Source organism: Mixophyes fleayi, chromosome 4, assembly GCF_038048845.1.
Source record: "Mixophyes fleayi isolate aMixFle1 chromosome 4, aMixFle1.hap1, whole genome shotgun sequence".
Lineage (NCBI taxonomy): Eukaryota > Metazoa > Chordata > Amphibia > Anura > Limnodynastidae > Mixophyes > Mixophyes fleayi.
In genome coordinates this window covers 309,790,456-309,811,646 of record NC_134405.1, presented here as the reverse complement: position 1 = coordinate 309,811,646, position 21,191 = coordinate 309,790,456, and the positions used below count along the sequence as shown (strand labels likewise).

General features: G+C 41.7%; 1 protein-coding gene across 2 annotated transcripts in view; it reads left to right on the top strand.

Moving 5' to 3' along the window:
• TBC1D9B (TBC1 domain family member 9B) overlaps positions 1 to 21,191 on the top strand; it is a 57,800-nt gene that overhangs the window by 10,059 nt on the left and 26,550 nt on the right. For both annotated transcript variants that reach the window (XM_075210028.1, XM_075210029.1), the window contains exons 3-12: positions 2,112 to 2,230; positions 4,431 to 4,659; positions 6,261 to 6,519; positions 8,355 to 8,562; positions 11,241 to 11,471; positions 12,027 to 12,176; positions 12,736 to 12,886; positions 13,416 to 13,630; positions 14,745 to 14,862; positions 16,180 to 16,465. In XM_075210028.1, coding sequence (XP_075066129.1) covers positions 2,112 to 2,230; positions 4,431 to 4,659; positions 6,261 to 6,519; positions 8,355 to 8,562; positions 11,241 to 11,471; positions 12,027 to 12,176; positions 12,736 to 12,886; positions 13,416 to 13,630; positions 14,745 to 14,862; positions 16,180 to 16,465 — 1,966 coding nt within the window. The remainder of the gene's footprint in view (positions 1 to 2,111; positions 2,231 to 4,430; positions 4,660 to 6,260; positions 6,520 to 8,354; positions 8,563 to 11,240; positions 11,472 to 12,026; positions 12,177 to 12,735; positions 12,887 to 13,415; positions 13,631 to 14,744; positions 14,863 to 16,179; positions 16,466 to 21,191) is intronic.

The following is a 21,191-nucleotide window of genomic DNA, read 5'->3' as shown; positions in this document are numbered from 1 at the left end:
ACCGCGGCAACCAGTCAGCAGTTGGCTTTTATCTGTCAAGTTAGACCATAAAAGTTAAAAGTGCCTGATTGTGGCAACAGTGACATCTACACTAAAAGGGAGGACATTAATAACAACGAAATAAACAACACTGTGATTGTAATACTGTCGCCTGCACACAATGGAGGTACCTGTTTTGTGGACTGAATCAGTCCATTAACAGTTCCTAGTGAATTGATAGGCTGCGGTCTCATGGATATTAGAGACCACTGTGTGCAGGTAATGGGTACAGTTTAAACCTTGTGTTAATCTTGCCATTATGCTAAAAATTCTTACATATAGTAGACTGTGATGATTTTGTGAATATCCGTAATGTTTTATATAAGTAGTTATTCAGATATTCTCGGTCACATAGAGACGGTAAATATATTAACTTGCGCTTTTTGCAAGTCGACAATATTCGGCGACTTTGCAGGGGGAGTTTAAACTGTCAATAGCTTTAAAGGCAAAGTTGGCGAATATCGACGACTTGCAAAAAGCACAAGTAAATTCATCTCCCCCAATGAGTTATTATATTATTAGTAGTAGTTGTCAGTTTTTGCCTGTGATTTTTTTTTTTTTTTTTTTGAGTTACCACCTTTTTCTTAATCTATCGAGTTTTCAGTGATAGCAGAGTTTTTATGTGGACTTATCTCTTATGCTGCATGTAGGTTGCACGAATATTGTGTTTTTCTATTCTCTCTCTGCTTTGTCTGCATCTTCTTTTTTTTTTTACATCTGCAACTTCCTTCCTCTTTTCTTTTCCAGCAGCCATATGCCCATTGGTGGATGAGAGATTAGAGATATAGTCAGGGAAGTGAGACAGTTTTTGCAGACAGTAAAGTCTTTGAATTGGCTAAAGCACTGTAGTGCATTGCTCTCGCTGTAGTGCATTGCTCTCGCTGTAGTGCATTGCTCTCGCTGTAGTGCAGTGCTCTCGCTGTAGTGCAGTGCTCTCGCTGTAGTGCAGTGCTCTCGCTGTAGTGCAGTGCTCTCGCTGTAGTGCAGTGCTCTCGCTGTAGTGCAGTGCTCTCGCTGTAGTGCAGTGCTCTCGCTGTAGTGCAGTGCTCTCGCTGTAGTGCAGTGCTCTCGCTGTAGTGCAGTGCTCTCTCTCAGACATAGGCATTGTAAAAATCTAATTATTTTCCTTTATTCAGAGGCGCAGATAACCTGTCGGTTGTCATTTGAAAAATGGTCCTGTGTTTAGGCACCGAAAAATTTACTTATGGGGATATCTGCACAAAGACATGAAAATAGCTTTTAACACAGATGTCCACATTTGAGTGAGAATAGTTTATGCCAGTGCTGTCTACCTCACTGTCTTTTTGATTATTTGATATGGCCACACCTTAGTTTGATTTGTCACCATAAATTCTGTCTTCACTTCTCTGAATTGCCCCGAGTAAAGTAGCTTCAGTCATGTGACTAGAATTGTCTGGTAGTAAATGACACACCTTGACAGCCGTACTTCAATGCCACGTCCAAATAGTCAGGTCTCTTCTGATTACATGCAGAAGAGTGCATGCCCAATAGCCCTTTGTAAATGGTGTATAGAAAAGAGCTATTTATAATGTTCAAATATATATGTGTAAACACTTCAGGAGCTTATCAGAACTGAAGATATTTAGGATAAGGTTTATGTTCCTGGGGGGTGAGATGTTTCCCTGAACACACCAGACTTCCTGTCAGCAATGTCAATAAAAGACACTGCGGTCAGCCATTTTTTGCATAAAATGGCCGACACCAGTGAACAATATGTAGGAACCATGTCTATTATCTCCAGTTATGTCAATCTATGTGCACTTTACATTTATATTTGGGAATGGTATTTGTATTTTATTTGAAGTAACTAGTATTTTAGGTTTAGGGATCCTGTAAGGTCCCTCAGCAATGGTCTAAGTAATATGATATGTGATGGTAGTAAAGTGGGACAGATTGTTAACCTCCCATTGGCTGGCTGCAGCTCTGATTAACTTTCCTCTCACATCTGACTCATAAATAAAACTAAAATAAAGTAAGTTAATGTACAGGGGAGTGATTATATGTAATTTGGTGTGTGATTTTGGTAGATTGTAATACACCTTTCACTTTAGGATCCTCACGGAAGGAAATCACTGAACACTGGGAATGGCTGGAGAATAATCTGCTGCAGACTCTCTCAATCTTTGACAATGAGGACGACATCACTACCTTCGTCAAAGGGAAAATCCATGTAAGGCCTAATGTTGCCAGTTTACTATTCTTTTGTCTAAGCCTACAAGATATTCTGTCTGCTTATTGAAGTCACAGAGGGGAGCCAATGAGAGCCTAAGATGGCTGACGTCAGAGAGCATTTTATTGCAAACAAAAGTGTAAATTGTACCTAGCTCTTACAAACAGTGGGGCAGTCTTTTGTGGGCTGCGCTAAAACTTTGTGTCTCGTTCCTCAATGATGATTGCTAATGAGGTGATTGGCTCCATTCAGCTAACAAAATGTTTGCCTCCTCTGTTTGTAGATCACGTGTGCATCTTATAGTTTGTTGTAGTATGGGAACATTTGCAAACCTATATTTTGATTGGTTTATCTCTCGGCTTGGTGATCTTTTGAAAATATGTAGTCTGTGAACATACGAGTATTTTATGCCTCACAGTTTTTCTGTAGATATCCTCTAAAAAAGTGAGAGGTGAACTGAGCACATTCACTAAAACAACCAAATGTATTGCTGCTCAAGGATGTTTTTCCTGTGTCTTAAAACTAATGAATTACTGTTAATTTTTTCTTATCGTCATCATCATCTATTTATATAGCGCCACTAATCCTGCAGCGCTGTACAGAGAACTCTTTTATATCAGTCCCTGTCCCAATAGAGCTTACAGTCTAAATTCCTTAACACACACACTCAGACAGGGAGAGACTAGGGTCAATCTAATAGCAGCCAGTTAACCTACTAGTATGTTTTTGGAGTGTGGGAGGAAACCAGAGCACCTGGAGGAAACCCACGCAAACACGAGGAGAACATACAAACTCCACACAGATAAGGCCATGGTCGGGAATCGAACTCATGACCCCAGTGCTGTAAAGCAGAAGTGCTAACCACTCTCTTCAATATAACTCTCTTCCACTCTCTACCAATACTCTTCAAGAAAATACTCGTGCATCCGCCTTCAATTTTCAAGCTAAATTGACTTTTAAAATTGGACAATTAAAATGTGCATGGGATTATTTATTATACCTGAATTTATTTTAAAAGGATACGATTCTAAAAAAAAATTAAGAATATCTTTCTAGCAGAGTCCTATGAAGATATATATATTAGTGTTTCACTAGGGTCAGAATGCCTATTGTACTCATTTTTCAATACTACTTATGTGTTGGTAAGTGTGAAATGGAAAGGGTATACTCCTTTAAATGTTAGTGTACCTTTCACCTATACACAGTGAGTTATTTCCCTGGTTTGTGGTGAGCTAACAGACTGCATTCTGATGGATATTGTTTCAGCTCACATAACAACTGCTTGTTATGTGGGTAGAACGTGGATGCTCTTTATCATAATATTATTTTCTAGTGTCACTTGTTTTAGTGCATGTCCTGCTTCTGTAATTGAGGAAGGTGAAGAATGCGAGTAAGGATGTATCTCGCATATATCTCAGTTTCTCTCTCTTCAGCTTGTGGTTTGCCAGTGAATTTAACTTCCCAAAGAAGTTCATCTTAAGACCTACAAGCTATGCACATGTGATGTACAGTTTACAAGACTCACTATGTACATTTCCTGTGCACGTACCAAGAAAAAAAGGCACAATAAAATAAATGCTTTGTTTTAATGTTTGACCGTTCATAAACAAGTCAGCATTGATTATAGTGTAATACTAGCTTCAGTAGTATTAATTTCTTGTAGAGCACATTAATAGCATTGCTGTCAATTTTTATTTAGGTTAGTTATTCACTAAGGGCCTGATTCATTAAGGATCTTAACTTAAGAAACTTCTTATTTAAGTCTCCTGGACAAAACCATGTTACAATGCAAGGGGTGCAAATTAGTATTCTGTTTTGCACATAAATTAAATACTGACTGTTTTTTCATGTAGCACACAAATACTTAATAGCTTATTTGTACACTGAAATGTAAAGTTGATATTTGTGTGCTACATGAAAAAACAGTCAGTATTTAACTTATGTGCAAAACAGAATACTAATTTGCACCCCTTGCATTGTAACATGGTTTTGTCCAGGAGACTTAAATAAGAAGTTTCTTCAGTTGAGATCCTTAATGAATCAGGCCCTAAGAGTGTAAAATTGCAGTATCCAGTAGAATCGTCAATCAGCAGAAAGCTTTGATTGACATGGAACAATTCAAAACACACATCATACCTATACAAAGCTATTTGAATGCAGTTTATGAACAACTACGTAACTTTTTTTTTTTTAATGGAAGGGTATCATTGCCGAGGAGAACAAGAGCCTTCTGCCCAAGGATGAAGAGGACCCTGGGAAGTTCAAGGAGGCGGAAATGAAAATGCGGAAGCAGTTTGGGATGCCTGAGGGGGAGAAGCTGGTAAACTATTACTCCTGCAGCTACTGGAAGGGGCGGGTTCCCCGACAAGGCTGGCTCTACCTGTCTGTCAATCATCTCTGCTTCTATTCCTTCTTGTTAGGAAAAGAAGGTGAGACGTCACTCGTACCCATTACAACTGAAACAGAATGCACATTTCAAGTTATTCCATCAAACTGTGACTTGGCCAAACCTGATTACATGAGGTTTTACACATAATCTGGTGTTTGTTGTGGTACTGATTGTGTTCTCACTTTGATTTTACGTTATTACTGCCTTTTTCTTGCACTGTGCTGTTTTTGTACCCTTAGGGGGAGATGCTTTTGGCCTCAAAGTGCTGCCAGACATCCCCTTGATATACGGTGCTCCCTGCTGGCCATTATGATAAGGGATATCTGTTAATTTTTTCTGGCACCTCTATGGGGGTAAGAAAGAAAAATCAGTGGAGATTTCAGTCTCCATATTGCCACAATCTGTCTCTGTGGACCATTCCAGAGACGCATGGTGCTGAATTAATTGTGGAGGGATTCGATTTGGCGCGAGGAGCTGAACAGTCTGCGGAGATGTATCGTTTCAATGTTTTACTAAAATCTCTGCTCATTTTCCTTCACGTTCCATAGATATGCGAGGAGAAAATGAGCAGAGATTCCTTCCCATATTGGGCGGCAATGTGCGCAGCCGGTCATCTAAGCAATGTCCAGCAGCACCTTGTGGCCAATTGAATCTGCCCCTCTGTCTCTTTTATTTATCCCTCCTGTTCCACCCATCTGTCCTTTTAAAAATTCTCCTCCAATAGCTGTCACGTTGGACATAAACGACTTGGGTGACTAGTGCTAACCGCTTCAGACAGAGTTCATTATTACACATATATAAGGCTGTCCCACATTTCAAAACAAGCTCTTCTGCCTTTTGCTCCCTTTCCGCCATTGGGACTGACAAAATGGCAGATGTACAGTGCAGAATCCTTTAATGATGGCATGTGCCTTACTTCGTGCCTGTGTATCTAGACTTCTGCCAAAGTGCATTGGTCTGGTAGCTATTAGGGAGATGTAAGCAGTGTTTTGGGCCAGCAGGAAACCATCTCATGCAAAAAAAATTTCTTTATAAATATATACGCTATTTCTGCTGTATTTGCTACACGAGCAATTAAACAATTACTGAAAGCTGCTCATAGACCAGGTAGAGCTTTGCAGGTATCATTTTATTGCAGCAGGAAAAGCACTCAGGAAAAAAACAGCTACAGAACAAAGTTCTTCAAAATTTCTATGGAGTGAAAAGCTTGTGCGACACCAGACTTTTATACAGCAGCACAGAATATGTTGGTGCTGCGGAAGTTATTCTTTTGTTTAACAACACATATATAAAATGAGTGCTAAATTGACTTCCTCTTCACAGTAGTTGTTCCAAGTCTTTGTAAAGTTAAGTTCCACAACAGTTATAAACAGTTGTTGTCTTCTCATATTTTCATGTAATAAAATGTGTTGAAAGACCATTTTATTAAAAAAGGAAGGAGTTTAAATGACCTTCTAAAAAATATTTAGAAATGTAGGTTGTTTTGGTGGTGGATTCTTGATCAACAACAAACTAACAAAAACAGACTGTTCCTGACAATATTTTTGTTTACTGGACTAAAGCAATTACTATTAGGTTGTCTAATTACATTACTCAGATATGATGGTTTTTATTCGTAAATATAACTGTTCTTCTTTTTAGTGACTCTGATTATCCAGTGGCTTGATGTTACTCAGCTCGAGAAGAACGCAACTCTACTTTTCCCAGAATGCATCAAAGTCAGCACACGTGACAACGAATACTTTTTCTCCATGTTCCTTAACATCAGTGAGACCTTCAAGTTGATGGAACAGCTAGCCAACATTGCCATGAGACAGCTCCTGGACAACGAGGGCTTCCTGGAGGACCGAAATCTGCCAAAACCCACACGTTCACTCAAAAACATCTCTGCTCTGAAAAGGTGTTCATTTTGTACTGGCCAATGGCATATGTGACGGGATGGGCTCACTTTGCCATTGTGTCAGGGGGGAGGGATTTACAGATTTGCTTTGGGGTTCCTTTCCCTTTCGGCATCCTGCTGTTTTTGATCTATTGCTGCCCCTTACCCATCAGACACTCACAGGTCATTGAGCACTAATGTGGTGCTTCCACTTGTAGGAAAATATACGCTGCCACCACCAAGCCCCTGTACTGCCACGGAACTGTCTGCTTCTCATGGTGTATGTAGCTGCTGCAGAGCTTATTTACCTATATTAGATCCTCCTGGGCATTTACTTTGCACCAGAACTGCTGGGTAGTAATTTAAATGTTGACTAAGGACGCTATGTTCAGCACAAGACAGCCCGAGCATGAATGTTAGTTCTTTACTGTAGGTTACAGTAATACATCCGCTATAAGTTTCTTGCAGGAACAGAGCAGGATCTTTAAGAATAATGATGTTTATTTGTTCATAAATACGTCTTCAAACGAGCTGCTATATACAGCAACCTCTTGAATGTGATCGATGTTAAGCGCATACTGTACATGGGGCTGCACATATGACTGCATTTATGGCCATTTTGTGCCCATAAATGCAGTCATATGTATGCGCATATGTGATTAACAAGCCGAAATCCATTCTGCTGTCCCTTTATCTTTCACGTCAATCAGCCTGGGTCATAAGTCTGTGCTAGGAGCTTTAGGGTCATATTCAATTAGGATGGCAGATGCACAATTCCCGTTAACGCAACATCGCAGATTTCTCTTTGCATCCCATAGGTAAGTTACGGTACTGTATTGACACTTTATGTGCACAGCCACGATCTGCTGTCTTAATTGACTATGCCCCTTAATATTTAAATTTACAAGATTTGGGTCCCCAAGTTCTGGTGCTCTAAGAGGATAGTACCCAGACCTCACTGCTGCAGGCTGAGCTCTTTGAGCTTGGCTGCGGTGCTTAGATCCCTGGGACATTCAGTTGGCAGTGCACCATTGGGATTCCTTAGAATCCCTCTGACACTGCTGCAGGAAAGGTCGAACCCCTCACACACGTTTGTGAACACTACACAGAGCTACAATGGGGTTCCCCCGCTACCTTCTCGTATCCCCAGCACTCTGAAGCGGAGAAGGAAGCCCAACACTCTGGGACCTGCCATGTACTTACTGGACTCCAGGGGGGTAAATTTATCAAGCTGCGGGTTTGAAAAATTGGAGATGTTGCCTATAGCAACCAATCAGATTCTAGCTGTCATTTTGTAGAATATACTAAATAAATAATAGCTAGAATCTGATTGGTTGCTATAGGCAGACGCTCTACTTTTTCAAACCCGCAGTTTAGTAAATATATCCCCAGGGTGTGAGTTTTTTATTACTTTTAAACATACATTTCTATTTTTAACTTTGGGAAAACATGTTTTGAAGCATTAAATACATTCCTTCATTATTACTTTCCAAATGTGTCTACGTTATTATAGGCACTTTTAATAAAACTTATCTTGCAGCATGTGCAGGTCGTGGGGGAAGGTGTCCCGGCCACGGTATAGTCCAGCGTTGGCTAACCTGTGACACTCCAGGTGTTGTGAAACTACAAATCCCAGCATGCTTTGCCAATATATAGCAGCTTATTGCTGGAAGGGTATGCTGGGACTTGTAGTTTCACAACACTTGGAGTGTCGCTGATTAGCCAACACTGGTATAGTATAAAAACTTGAACAATAGCAGTTCCCTTTACGTGATTAGTCATGGTATTGAATCTACATCCTGTGTTTTCTTTTCATAAACTTGAATATCTCACTAGTGTCCTGTTTATCTTGTCAGAGACCTGGACGCCAGGGCAAAGAATGAACAGTACCGGGCCACTTTCCGACTTCCTAGAGACGAACGGCTGGATGGACACACAGACTGCACATTGTGGACTCCATTTGCCAAGATGCATATCCCCGGTCAAATGTTTGTTTCCAATAACTACATCTGCTTTGCCAGCAAGGAAGAGGAGGCTTGTCACCTAATCATACCCCTCCGTGAGGTAATTCTGACATGGGTATCATGACTTTTTGGAATCCGTAATAGATTTAATGATCTCATGTATATAGATAAAAGCTCAAATAAGTCTATGCTTAGGACAAAATGAGCAAGGATGTTTTCGGTAATGAGGCTGCCACATATAACTCATTTGACCCAAAACAGATCCCATCAAATGAAGGGCGTAAATTGTATTCAAATAGACTATAAAATGGTAAAATTACCAAAACCTCTAACATCAGTGAATATATAGACAGATCTTTAGATGCTTTTGTATTTATATCATCAGGCAGAGAAGTTTTAAACTCTGTTGCCCTTGGATCCGGCACAGCTCCGCTGTGCTTTTTCATTACAGTATTATCCAGAAAACAATTTTGTGGCATCCCAGGGCAATGAAAATAAACAACTCTGATTTATTGTGTTTTTCAGCCATATCTTTTCTTTTTTTTTTCCATAAAGCAAGATAAATAAAGTAGGTTCTATTTAATATTCCGTAAGAATACAGACATGGACAAGTATGTTGGTACCCTTACAGGCTCATTCATCATCATCTCCATTTATATAGCGCTAATAATTCCGCAGCGCTGTACAGAGAACTCACTCACATCAATCCCTGCTCCATTGGGGCTTACAGTCTAAATTCCCTAACACACACACAGACAGACACACACACACACACACACAGACTAAGGTCAATTTGTTAGCAGCCAATTAGCCTACCAGTATGTTTTTGGAGTGTGGGAGGAAACCCACGCAAACACGGGGAGTGACCCCAGATTAAACAGAAGGATAGTGAGAATGTACGGCAGTGTTTAACCATCCAACGCTTTTTGAGTGACCGTGTACCCCACAGAGGAAGACCCAGGAGGACTCCATTTTTGAAAGAACAACATAAAAAAGCCAGTCTGGAATTTGCTAAAATTTACAAGCCACAATACTTCTAGGAGAATGTCCTTTTGGACAGATGAGTCAAAACTGAGCTTTTTGATAAGTCATATCGGCTCTATGTCCACAGGTGAAAAAATGAAGTCTTCAAAGAAAAGAACCCCCCATACCTACTGTGGAGGAGGCTCAGTTATGTTTTGGGGCTACTTCGCTGCATCTGGCACGGAGTGCCCTGAATCTCTGCAGGGCACAATGAAGCCTCAAGACTATCAAGGCATTCTGCAGCGACACATACTACTGCCCACTGTCAGAAAGCTCTGCCTCAGTCACAAGTCGTGGGTCCTCCAATAGGATGAAGACCCAAAAACACAGCTAAAAGCACCCAAGAATGGATAAGAACAAAACATTGGACTATTCTGAAGTGGCTTTTTATGAGCCCTGATCTGAGTCCTATCGAACATCTATGGAGAGAGCTGAAACATACAGTCTGGAGAAGTCACCCATCAAACCTGAGACAGCTGGAGCAGTTTGCTCAGGAAGAGTGGGGCAGTCTACCTGTTGGCAGGTACAGAAGTCTCAATGAGAGCTACAGCAATTGCTTGACTGCAGTGATTGCTGTTAAAAGTTGTGCAACAAAATACAAGGTTAAGGGCCCCATCATTAAATATGGAATAAACAATAATGGAAGCCAATTACTTTTCTCAGTCTCCAATTATTTCCGAAAAAAGTATGGGTTCTTCTTTTTTTGTAGCAGGGCACCAACAAATCTGTCCATGTCTGTATATAGAGTTAACTAAAACTATTTCTTAAATAACATATATGGAATAGGATTGCAGAGTTAGAAGAATTATAATATAAATGAACTGACTAAATAATGTGAGCATATCCCACTTTATATCCTGGAATATTATCATCATCATCACCATCTATTTATATAGCGCCACTAATTCCGCTGCGCTGTACAGAGAACTCATTCACATCAGTCCCTGATCCATTGGAGCTTACAGTCTAAATTCCCTAACACACACACAGACAATTTGTTATCAGCAAGTTAAACTACCAGTATGTTTTTGGAGTGTGGGAGGAAACCGGAGCACCCGGAAACACGGGGAGAACATACAAACTCCTCACAGATAAGGTCATGGTCGGGAATTGAACTCATAACCCCAGTGCTGTAAGGCAGAAGTGCTAACTACTAAGCCACCGTGCAGCCCAATATTATGCTCCAATTTCATCTCAGTGTGGTTACCATAAGCAAGAAGGGTATGTAACTCTTATAATGTTGTCGGTAACTCTTGGATATACCAACAAATTATATGGCATCACTTATAGCTAGACCCTTTCATATACCTTATGATAATGAGAAAACAATAGTTTGAACCAGAACGAGTATTGGTAGGAACGGAGATATCGACTATAAAGGTTTTCCTCAACATCAACTAGGCAATTTAATGCTACACTAACCTTGTATAGAATGCTTTCTATGAAACCATTAAACGCTTGGCTAGATACAGACACTTCCTGTAGTCTTGTACACCGTGTATGGTCTGGTCAGGAATAGATACATTACTAAGCAGAATGCCGGTTTCAGTACTGAAGACTGATAGTCACTGAAAAGGTTCTATTCTTCAAAAGCTTAAACCGTGTCTACTGGAAAATGTTGTTATATTGGTTATATTTTGCTGTACACCAGCATAGTCCTCCTGTGATTATACAGAGTATTTCTCTGATAGTAATGATTACCAGCTCAAAAATGAATCCTTCTAGTTTGTAATGTACAATTTGTCTGAACCACAGGTAACCATAGTGGAGAAGGCCGATAGTTCCAGTGTGCTGCCCAGTCCTTTATCCATCAGCACTAAGGGGAAAATGACTTTTCTGTTTGCCAATCTAAAAGACAGGAACTTTCTGGTTCAACGCATCTCAGATTTCCTACAGAAGACATCACTACAGAAAGCCGGAGGAGACAATGGCGGGAATCACCGAGACGCCGCAAGGAAAGGAAGTAGTGGGAATAACGCATATGAGGTGCACAGGAGTCTGCTACTTTCTCATTTTTATAGAATCTTTAAAGGAACAATAGATCTAAAAAAAAAAAAAACTACTTATATTAAAATGAACCCGACACCCAACTATGATTTATATCAAGATTTGTTTCTACGTTTTTTTTGTAATCTGTGGCCAAAACACATCTATGTTTATCTATTATGGGTTACAGAACATTTATCCTGTGCACCAGTATTTTTTAAATATCCCTCAATATGTGTTGAAATATTTTCTGGTACGCAGTAATAAGGGATAATTTTAATATTTGTATTAAGAAAAGTATATTATTAGGGATTCCGATTTATTTAGTTAAAAGATCTCTCAACCTAAGTACATTTTTAAACAACTTTATCGCACTAGAACAGTGCAAATTTATGGCCACATAGTGGTTCACTGACACGGTTGGTGTTAGAAGGGGGATGCAGAAGTTTGTCCGCAGTTAAGTGAATCAGTCGTTTGAAGCAGGGAATTGGGATTGTGCAGCTAGTTTTATCAATTAAAGATGTTGTTGTTTCTGTGTTACTCTTTTTCTGGTAGATAGTAAAGCTTCCTTCCAGTAGTCCTACTGACGATGGTTCCAACATTCTTCAGAAGCCCAGCAGTGAAGAAGCCCCTACGACCTCTCATGGACTCCTAAAACTCTTCCCAAGAGATACCTCAGAAGACCTGAGTCTGGAATTGAAATTGGTAATAGATATCTGTTCTATAATTGGATTAAACAGGTCCTCTTTGTTAAGTTAAAGCTTTGAATAGAATGTATAAAAAAATTGGGTAAAAATAAATACAATTAAGATTACTGGAACAAATATGTATTGTAGTGTGAGATGCTCAGCTCTGGGTTCACACCTCTAATGTCATTGTAACCCGTAACACCCAAGGTGCTCCCCATTTGAAGTCTTGTGTACAGTTGCTCATTTTAATGCAAAGGAAATAAACTTCTGCAAATCCTGGTTTCTGGAATATTGTTACTACGTGTTTTTCTCTGTCGACACGTAACAAATGTACGAACAACTATAACAATATGCAATAATTGTTCAGTCTGTTTTTGCAGAAGTTTAAAAAAAATGGTGGCGTTGACAGATATTACTCTTCAGCTGAGAGCTATTTTGGGTTACTAATTAGCAAATTGATTTGATCAAACAATGAAAAGAAAATACATTTAAAGTTTCATTACTAAATTACTCTCTTTGTATGTATATTGGTTCTGGTTTATATGCCAACATATGTAGAGTTTCTTCTTCTCTAGACCAAGGAGAAAATGAAGGAGGAGTCTTGGAACATTCATTTTTTTGAGTATGGCCGCGGGATGTGTATGTACCGAACATCTAAGACACGGCAGCTGGTGCTGAACGGCATTCCGGAGAATTTACGGGGAGAGCTTTGGCTCTTGTTCTCAGGTAAGCCTGGCACTCCAGGGACTTGCTTCTCTAGGATTGCATGTTGAATGGTATATAGTGGTATATACTGATGGGCAGCTGCAGATTAAGCAGAGTGAATCCCGGGGGTTATCGGGCGGCTCACGCCATGTTGGCTCTGCTCACTTGCTTACGTTTCATGCAAATGCAGCACTTTGGATATCCATCTTTGTTAAAGAGCCATTATATGTATAATGGAGGAATTGTACAGGATGTTTCACAAGTCTTCATTTGTCCTTTGAAAAGAATAGAGGTCAATTTGCGTATTTTAGAATATCTTGTTTGGTTTAAATACAAGAAGGGGTAAGAAGGAAAATAGCTAGGAATCAAAAATTGTATCCTTTATCTTCTAATATAGGAGGCGGCAGAGGGTGGGAGGAGCTAAACTTATGTACTTGCTGACCTGAGGATTAGTGTCTGCTGCTGTGGAGGGAAACGAGAAAGAGAAACGAAAATATATCAATTCTTCTATTTCCCAAGAGTTTTATTTATTTAAATCTTGTTTCTTTAGGGGCATCAAATGAGATGGCGACACACCCCGGCTATTACACCGACCTTGTGGAGAAATCCACAGGAAAGTGTAACCTGGCGACAGACGAGATAGAACGTGACCTCCATCGCTCCATGCCTGAACACCCCGCGTTCCAGAATGAGCTCGGCATCGCGGCGCTACGCCGTGTACTGACGGCGTATGCTTTCCGTAACCCCAACATTGGATATTGCCAGGTATCCTTGTAATATCAACGTTTATGTAATGCTCTAAAGGCAGTCATGTACTATTAAGATCGCTTAGACTGACCTCCCTTGATAATCTTAATAATAGTGTCGCCTTGATGATCTTAATAACAGTGCCCTCTTGATGATTGTAATTAATAATAGTGCCCTCTTGATGATTGTAATTAATAATAGTGTCCCCGTGATGATTGTAATTAATAATAGTGCCCCTGTGATGATTGTAATTAATATTAGTGCCCCTGTGATGATTGTAATTAATAATAGTGCCCCTGTGATGATTGTAATTAATATTAGTGCCCCTGTGATGATTGTAATTAATAATAGTGCCCCCGTGATGATTGTAATTAATAATAGTGCCCCTGTGATGATTGTAATTAATAATAGTGCCCCCGTGATGATTGTAATTAATAAGTGCCCCCGTGATGATTGTAATTAATAATAGTGCCCTGTGATGATTGTAATTAATAATAGTGCCCTGTGATGATTGTATTTAATAATAGTGCCCCCGTGATGATTGTAATTAATAATAGTGCCCCCGTGATGATTATAATTAATAATAGTGCCCCCTTGATGATTGTAATTAACAATAGTGCCCCCTTGATGATTGTAAATAACAATAGTGCCCCCTTGATGATTGTAATTAACAATAGTGCCCCCTTGATGATATACTTACTTTAGGGCTGCTCTCTTATTTCTTCTCTCTTCTCTTCCCGCACTGCATGCAGAGAGACCCCCGGCTCCCTTAAGCTTCACGAACAAGACGTATTAACACTGCGATGCTTCTGGAGCCGGGATTCTTTGCTTACAGTCATGCCCAGGACCATGTGCCTCTGGGGCGGTTAAGGCAGCAGTAGCTGCAGCGTTAACAACCCTGGCGGCATCTGTTCCTGGACAAATGCTGTCGCATGGTTCAACCATTGTCTGTTGTGCCCCATGAGAGAATGGGGCCCTGGGGCATGTTGGTGTCATTTCTACATAATTTGGTGGTATTAAAGTATTAACTTCCAACGCTTATATCCAGTATAACGTAATGTTGTTTAGTATTATGTAAAACAGTAATTTATTTAATAACAGTTATACTTTAAGGGTGTTTGTTCTTTTGTAGGCCATGAATATAGTGACCTCGGTGCTACTCCTGTACTGCAATGAGGAAGAGGCGTTCTGGCTGCTGGTTTCGCTGTGTGAGCGGATGCTTCCAGATTATTACAACACACGAGTAGTGGGTAAGTCAGCAATAATTAGCATCACTTCCAGCTCTTTCAGACTCTTCTAGCTGTGTGTATTTGCATGTATATTTCCCTTTTCTCTCATAACTTATTGCTAGTAACATGTTGCTATGGAGATCACTACAGGGGCACTCCACATAGTTGGGGGCATTTAAGAAAACTGTTGCAAATAAATAAAAGTGATGTAAGTCATTGCAACCAATCAGACATTTGCTTTCATTTTCTAAAATTTATCAGGATATGATTGGCATGGGTCACACATTTCAAACGCATCCAGAATCTTTAAATTAAACCTGTCCCCTAAAGTAATAGAACGGTGCGTATCCTGTGCAAAGAACTTCAGTGGTTCAGAAGTTTAGATTGTAAGCTCTCATGGGCACTCCTGTGCACCACCTACTGCCTGGTTTCTATGTCTCCTCCTACTCCTCTGTACATCGCGCTTATGTTCCCGTGCACAAGTTTGTCTGCTTCCAGCTTGTCCTTTTTCCCCCGTCCTGCATTATATAATGGTTGTTGTTTTGTTGTACTCCCCATTGTTGGCTGTCTCATGTTGGATTCGTTGGCTTATTGTTACAGTGTATTCCATCAGAGCAGTCTCAGTGTCACAACCCTATCTGCCCAGGCAGTGTGCACATCCTGGGCTTTTCAGAGTTAAGCTAGTCTGGAACAGCTGTGCCAGGTGGCAATGTGGTCTTCAATGCACAAAGTCCATTCGTTGGCTTTAGCACATGCCGTCTTGTGCAGCAAGCTGCAGTGGTTTAATGAGCTTTTTCCATTTCTAACGCAGCTCTCAGGTTGACTGCTCTGACATATTCCATTGTCCTGTCTCTCCCAGTGCAACACATGAGAGTTTTATTTTACTCAACATTAAATATCTTTCTTGTATAGTGTATAGTGTTTCCCACCTGTGCAAATCGGTTAAGTTGTTCTCTTTAGCTGTGGAATTAGCTGAAGGCCTGAGGTTATACATAGAGTATGGCCTGCAGGAGTTAGTTGTTCTCCCATAGTGTCCAACCTCCTGGTGGCAGGGTCTATATTCATTGTCTTGTGCCCCCCAATGAACTACAAGAGAAAGGGATTTAACAGTAAGTACAAAAAGGCAGTCTAAGTCATTCTAAGTAATTGTTCCATTAACTGCAACCGGGCAGTTTGATCGTGTCAGGACGTGCTGGGCTGCAGGTAATATGTGTATAATTTAGTTATCTTGTTCAGAAAATGCAAAATAGACTCCTTAAAAAGAATCTTGAACAAACGTGCTCTGCTCTTGTGGGGAATGTCCCTAGTTACTAATAGCTTGTGTCTCTTGGTGTCCAGGAGCCTTGGTGGACCAGGGAGTGTTTGAGGAGCTGACACGGGAGTGCCTGGCCGAGCTCTCTGAGAAGATGCAAGAACTGGGCGTCATCTCCACCATTTCCCTGTCCTGGTTCCTCACCTTGTTCCTCAGTGTCATGCCTTTTGCGAGTGCGGTGGTGGTGGTAGACTGCTTTTTCTATGAGGGGATCAAGCTGATTCTACAGTTGTCCTTGGCTGTCCTAGAGGCCAACATGGAAAGCCTGTTAAACTCCAGCGATGAAGGAGAAGCCATGACTGTACTGGGAAGGTAAAAATTACACTATAATATACAGTGTTTGGTTACAGGGAAGTGTACATGTATTTGTAATTAAAAGTTGTAACGTAATTGTTGTCTGAGTTCTTAACTAAGATACTTCCTGAGGCTTAACTGAGATACTTTCTCCTACAAATTGGCCGGTGCCAATTTTGATGCGGTTACGGCTTTCGTTGACCCTATTGATTTTATCTAGATCATGACTCTGTTCACATCTGCAGAAACTAAATATTGGTCATCGTGCATATTTATAAATACAGATGTGGATAAAATTACACAATACATCATGCAACTGGAAAATATATTTCTCTTTCCATCAGGGGGACACTCCTTAACCATGGGGGTTGAGCCGGGGGGAGGAGTCTGGCACCCAAAGAGTTAACTTTTTTCAGCTGACAGCATATCACCCCCGCCAATTCCCACATACCTCAGTTTGAATTGGGTGCCCTTGGAAGAAGGTTGCACCTGAAGAGCTCCAAGAGAGACAGTGAACCAGGGTTCACTGGTTATAGGTTTTTTCCTTTTCTTTTGCAGTTTTTTTTCTTTTGACAGTGGCGAGAGGCTCCGTGTAAACGGAGCTGACTTGTGGGAGAAGCGCCTGCCAGGGGGGGCGGCCCCGCTGACAGAGAGGTAAGAAGCGCTTCTCACAGCGGGAAGCAGTCGGCAAGAGACTCTCCCCGCTGATGCAGGACGGGCGCTGCCATTAGGCAGAGAGCGCCTTTACTGCTGAGGTTCCCCGGAAGCCAGCTGGAGTATACCAAGTTCCTCCTCCCATGGGGAGGGCAGTGAATTCTTGAGGATGGCGTGCTTTGAATAGCGCTAGCGGGGAACACATTCTTACAGGTTTTCCCCTAATATAAGAGAAAGGACAAAACGCTGTTAAAGTAAACAACACAGAAGGAGAGCCAGTAGAAGGGGAATGTGTTTGAGGAACACCGCTCCCCCCCCCCCCCCCTGCTGAGTGAGCACTTGGAAGATCCCTTTTGGCGCCAAAGTTCAAAAGGAGGACAGATGCAACAGTCATTTGGAGAGAAGTGCACCGTTGACACATATCTTCCACGCTAAGTATCACTTTGTTTCTTCTGTGTATGCATGTGTATTATAAGACTATGAGGTGTTGAGAGAACTGTGTTTGAGGAAAACTATAAAGTTCTCCAAACCTGTCTTATTTAATCAGAAATACTATGATATGTTAAATAACCTAGTCTGTATTTTCTGATAAAGGTTGTGGAAGTGTTTGGGCATGCCAAACATATTGTCTGTTCCAAATGTAATGCTAAATGGGCCCAGGTGTTCTGTGCTAATTGCAGTCATTACTGAAAAACCTGCTGCAGCCTTTCATCTTGACTAATTATATCTTATACTCTCTATATAGAGGAAAAGGAACAGAAATACTATCTTTTGACTGGTTCATAGATAAATATGTACCTGTATTTTGCGGTGTGGTAGCAAAATGTGAGAAAGATAAAGCAACAGGATTTCGCCTAAGTAGAATGGGGGAATCGCTGTTAGCAGAGACACAGAAGGAGATTCCAGTGGTAGGGGAATGTGTTGAGAAGCACCTCTTCCCCTCCCCTGCTGAGTGAGCACGTGGAAGATGCCTTTTTGGCGCCAAGCTTCAAAAGGAGGACAGTTGCAGCAGTCATTTGAAGAGAAGTGCACTGTTGACACATATCTTCTCCGCTGAGTATCACTTTTATTTCTTCTGTGTGTATGTGTGTGCATGTGTAGACATGTATATTATAAGACAATGATGTGTTGAGAGAACTGTTGTTTATGAGAAAACTATAAAGTTCTCCAAGCCTGTCTTATTTAAATCAGAAATACTATGATATGTTAATATAACCTAATCTGTATTTTCTGATAATTATTGGAGAAGTGTTTGTGAATTTTGAAACGTGATTTAGTTTTTCTTATCTTGTGATGGCAGATAAAAGCAAAACAACACGTACCAAACATAATGTCTGTTCAAAATGTAATGTTAAACTAACAAATGAACGGCTGGATCAGGGGGGGGCTCTGTGCAGCCTGCACTGTATCTCCTGTGAAACAGCCTATAGACACCTCCACCATAACGGTAGATCCTCCTGAGTGGGCGGCTGCCTTAACACAGGGAGTTAATACCCTTGTAAATCTGTTATCTAAACCAGTTGAGATCCCAGCTACATCTGTGGTTTCTCAGGGTATAACAGTAGGAATGACAGATGAGTCATTTTCCCCAGGGGTCGGTGTATTTCCCTCCCCAGCCCTCCCGGGGGTTTCCCAGATGGGAGAGGTGGGTTGGTCAGCGGTGGCTAAAAGCCTGGACCGGCTTACCCATCTACTGGAGAACCCCAGACACAAGCGTAGTGTTAAAAGACGTAGACAAACAGCTAAAGCGCTGTGGTCAGTGTCAGACTCTGAGAGTTCCTCAGAGGAGGAGGGGGAATTGTTGGACGATTCAGATGTGTCCATTATAGAGTCAGAAGGAAACTCTAGGCACCAGGGTATGGACGACCTGGTAAGAGCAGTTCGTCAGACCCTGGGGTTTGCTGAAGTAGAGGAGACAAAGTCCTTGGACCGCTACCTCTTTAAGAAGGCTTCTAAGCAGGTGGTCAGTTTCCCTCCCTCAGTTGAGTTGAGGGATATTGTAGAGGCCTCTTGGAAATATCCAGATAAAAGGTTCTCTATGCCAAGGAAGTTTGGCGTATTGTATCCCCTTCAGGAGGAGGATATGACCCGTTGGGAACAGGTGGCAAAGGTAGATACACCTGTGGCGAGATTGGTTCGTCCCCTGTACCCGGGTCAGCGACCTTACAGGACGCGACTGACAAGAAATTAGAATCCCTGCTGAAGTCGATCTTCTCGGCCGCCGGTATTAGCCTCAGGCCAGCATTGTCCTCTACCTGGGTAGCTAGGGCCATGGAAGTCTGGGCAGAGCAGTTAGTCTGCCTTGCAGGATTCAGATTTACTGCCTCTGGCAATGCAGCTAAGGGAGGCAGCAGGCTATGTATATGAAGCGGCCCATAATTCGGCCTCCATAGCTTCGTCTATTTCAGCTGCAGCTGTAGTAGCTAGAAGGGCGTTATGGTTAAGGGCTTGGAATGCGGATTCAGAGTCTAAACGATCATTAGAATCCATCCCGTATACGGGTGGGATGTTATTTGGTCCAGAATTAGACTCCTGGATTTTACAGGCTTCAGGGGGCAAGAAGACCTCCTTGCCTGTAAAAACTCCAAGACCTAGGGCTAGGCCTAGGTTTAGTTCTTTCAGACAGCCTCCTTACGGGGGCGGGTCGGGCAGAGGCCAGACTACCAGTCCAGGGGCCGTGGAATCCAGGAGACAGTCCCGTAGGGGAAGGTCATCATTTGCCCCTGTGGCGCGGAGAGCTTCTTCCGCCAAGCTGCCGGATAGACCAGCAGCATGACTACCACCCACCTCTGGTTCCAGAGGGTGGGGTGGGAGGACGGCTGCTTGGGTTTGCCCGGCAGCAGACAGGGTCCTTGGTAGACGAGTAGGTCCAGAATATCGTGATAGAATTAATGGGACCAGATCACCTCAGGTTTTGAAAAAAATTACCTCGCTGGCTTCTGTCAAATTAGAAAGAGCTCAGGGCTGTCGATTTGCTTCGTTCAGACGAAGCTATACAGGCTTAGAATTTCCAGTAAGGGAAAAGGTTTTAGTCGCACCCATTCAGGGTGCTAAGGCTAGACGAGTTGTTCAGTCTATGACCGAACTTCTAGAGTCTGAAAGGGTCACAGAGAATCCCTTGTGCAAGAATGAGTTTCTTGAGACTAGTGAGGGGACTTGGTACGCAGCAGAAGGTTGTCTACACAGGACAAGTTGAGGTCCTAGATCAGGGTTGTCCAACCCGCGGGCCGCATGCGGCCCAGCCCGCCTGCAAATGTGGCCCAGTGGGTGTGGCAAGGGGGCAGCGCTGTTGATGAAAAAAATATCCTGCAAAAAAAAAAGAAAATACTTACCTTGTGGTCACGTCAGCTGGCGCTCCGGCTCCCTCCCTGGTCTCCTCCTCCGTGCGGTGCTCGCAGTGAATGTCGGGGGTGATGTCATCACACCCAACATCCATTGCGTAGCGCAGCACAGAGGAGTCACCCGCGCGAACTATCAGCAGCAGTGAAAGATTATCCAGTATCTTATTGTTGTTACTCTGAATTTGGACTTTCTGCACCATGCAATTATGAACTAGCTGTGTTCTCTGTATGTATCTAATATAAATATTAAGAGATGATTGTATTTTTAATATTTTAAACCATTTTAAATGTGCAGTGCTGAGTAGGGTGAAATTATCACCCACTGTTACCCTCATCGGAGGCTGCTCCATGAGCCATTTTTTCCGCCACCCTATCTTTAAATCTCTTTAGATTTCTATTAGTCCTCCTGATGCTATCTATATCGGTGACCATTTCAAACTGGTCAATAAAAAAAATGATTCATGGGTGCAGAAAGAGATTCTGCAACAGGTTTCCTAACTCTTACTAACTTCATTTCCAAGTAAGTTTAATATGTTAACTATGTTTTCTATGTTTTTTTGGATGATCAGCTATCATTAGCGTTAGTGTATTTTATGTGCGGCCCAAACCAACTCGTCGTCTTCCAATGTGGCCCAGGGAAGCTAAAAGGTTGGACAACCCTGTCCTAGATGGAATGGACAGGCATGATCCTGTCAGACAAGAGGCTGTCAGTAGCCAGGTCTTTGAAGCTGCTGGGAAAGATGGTGACC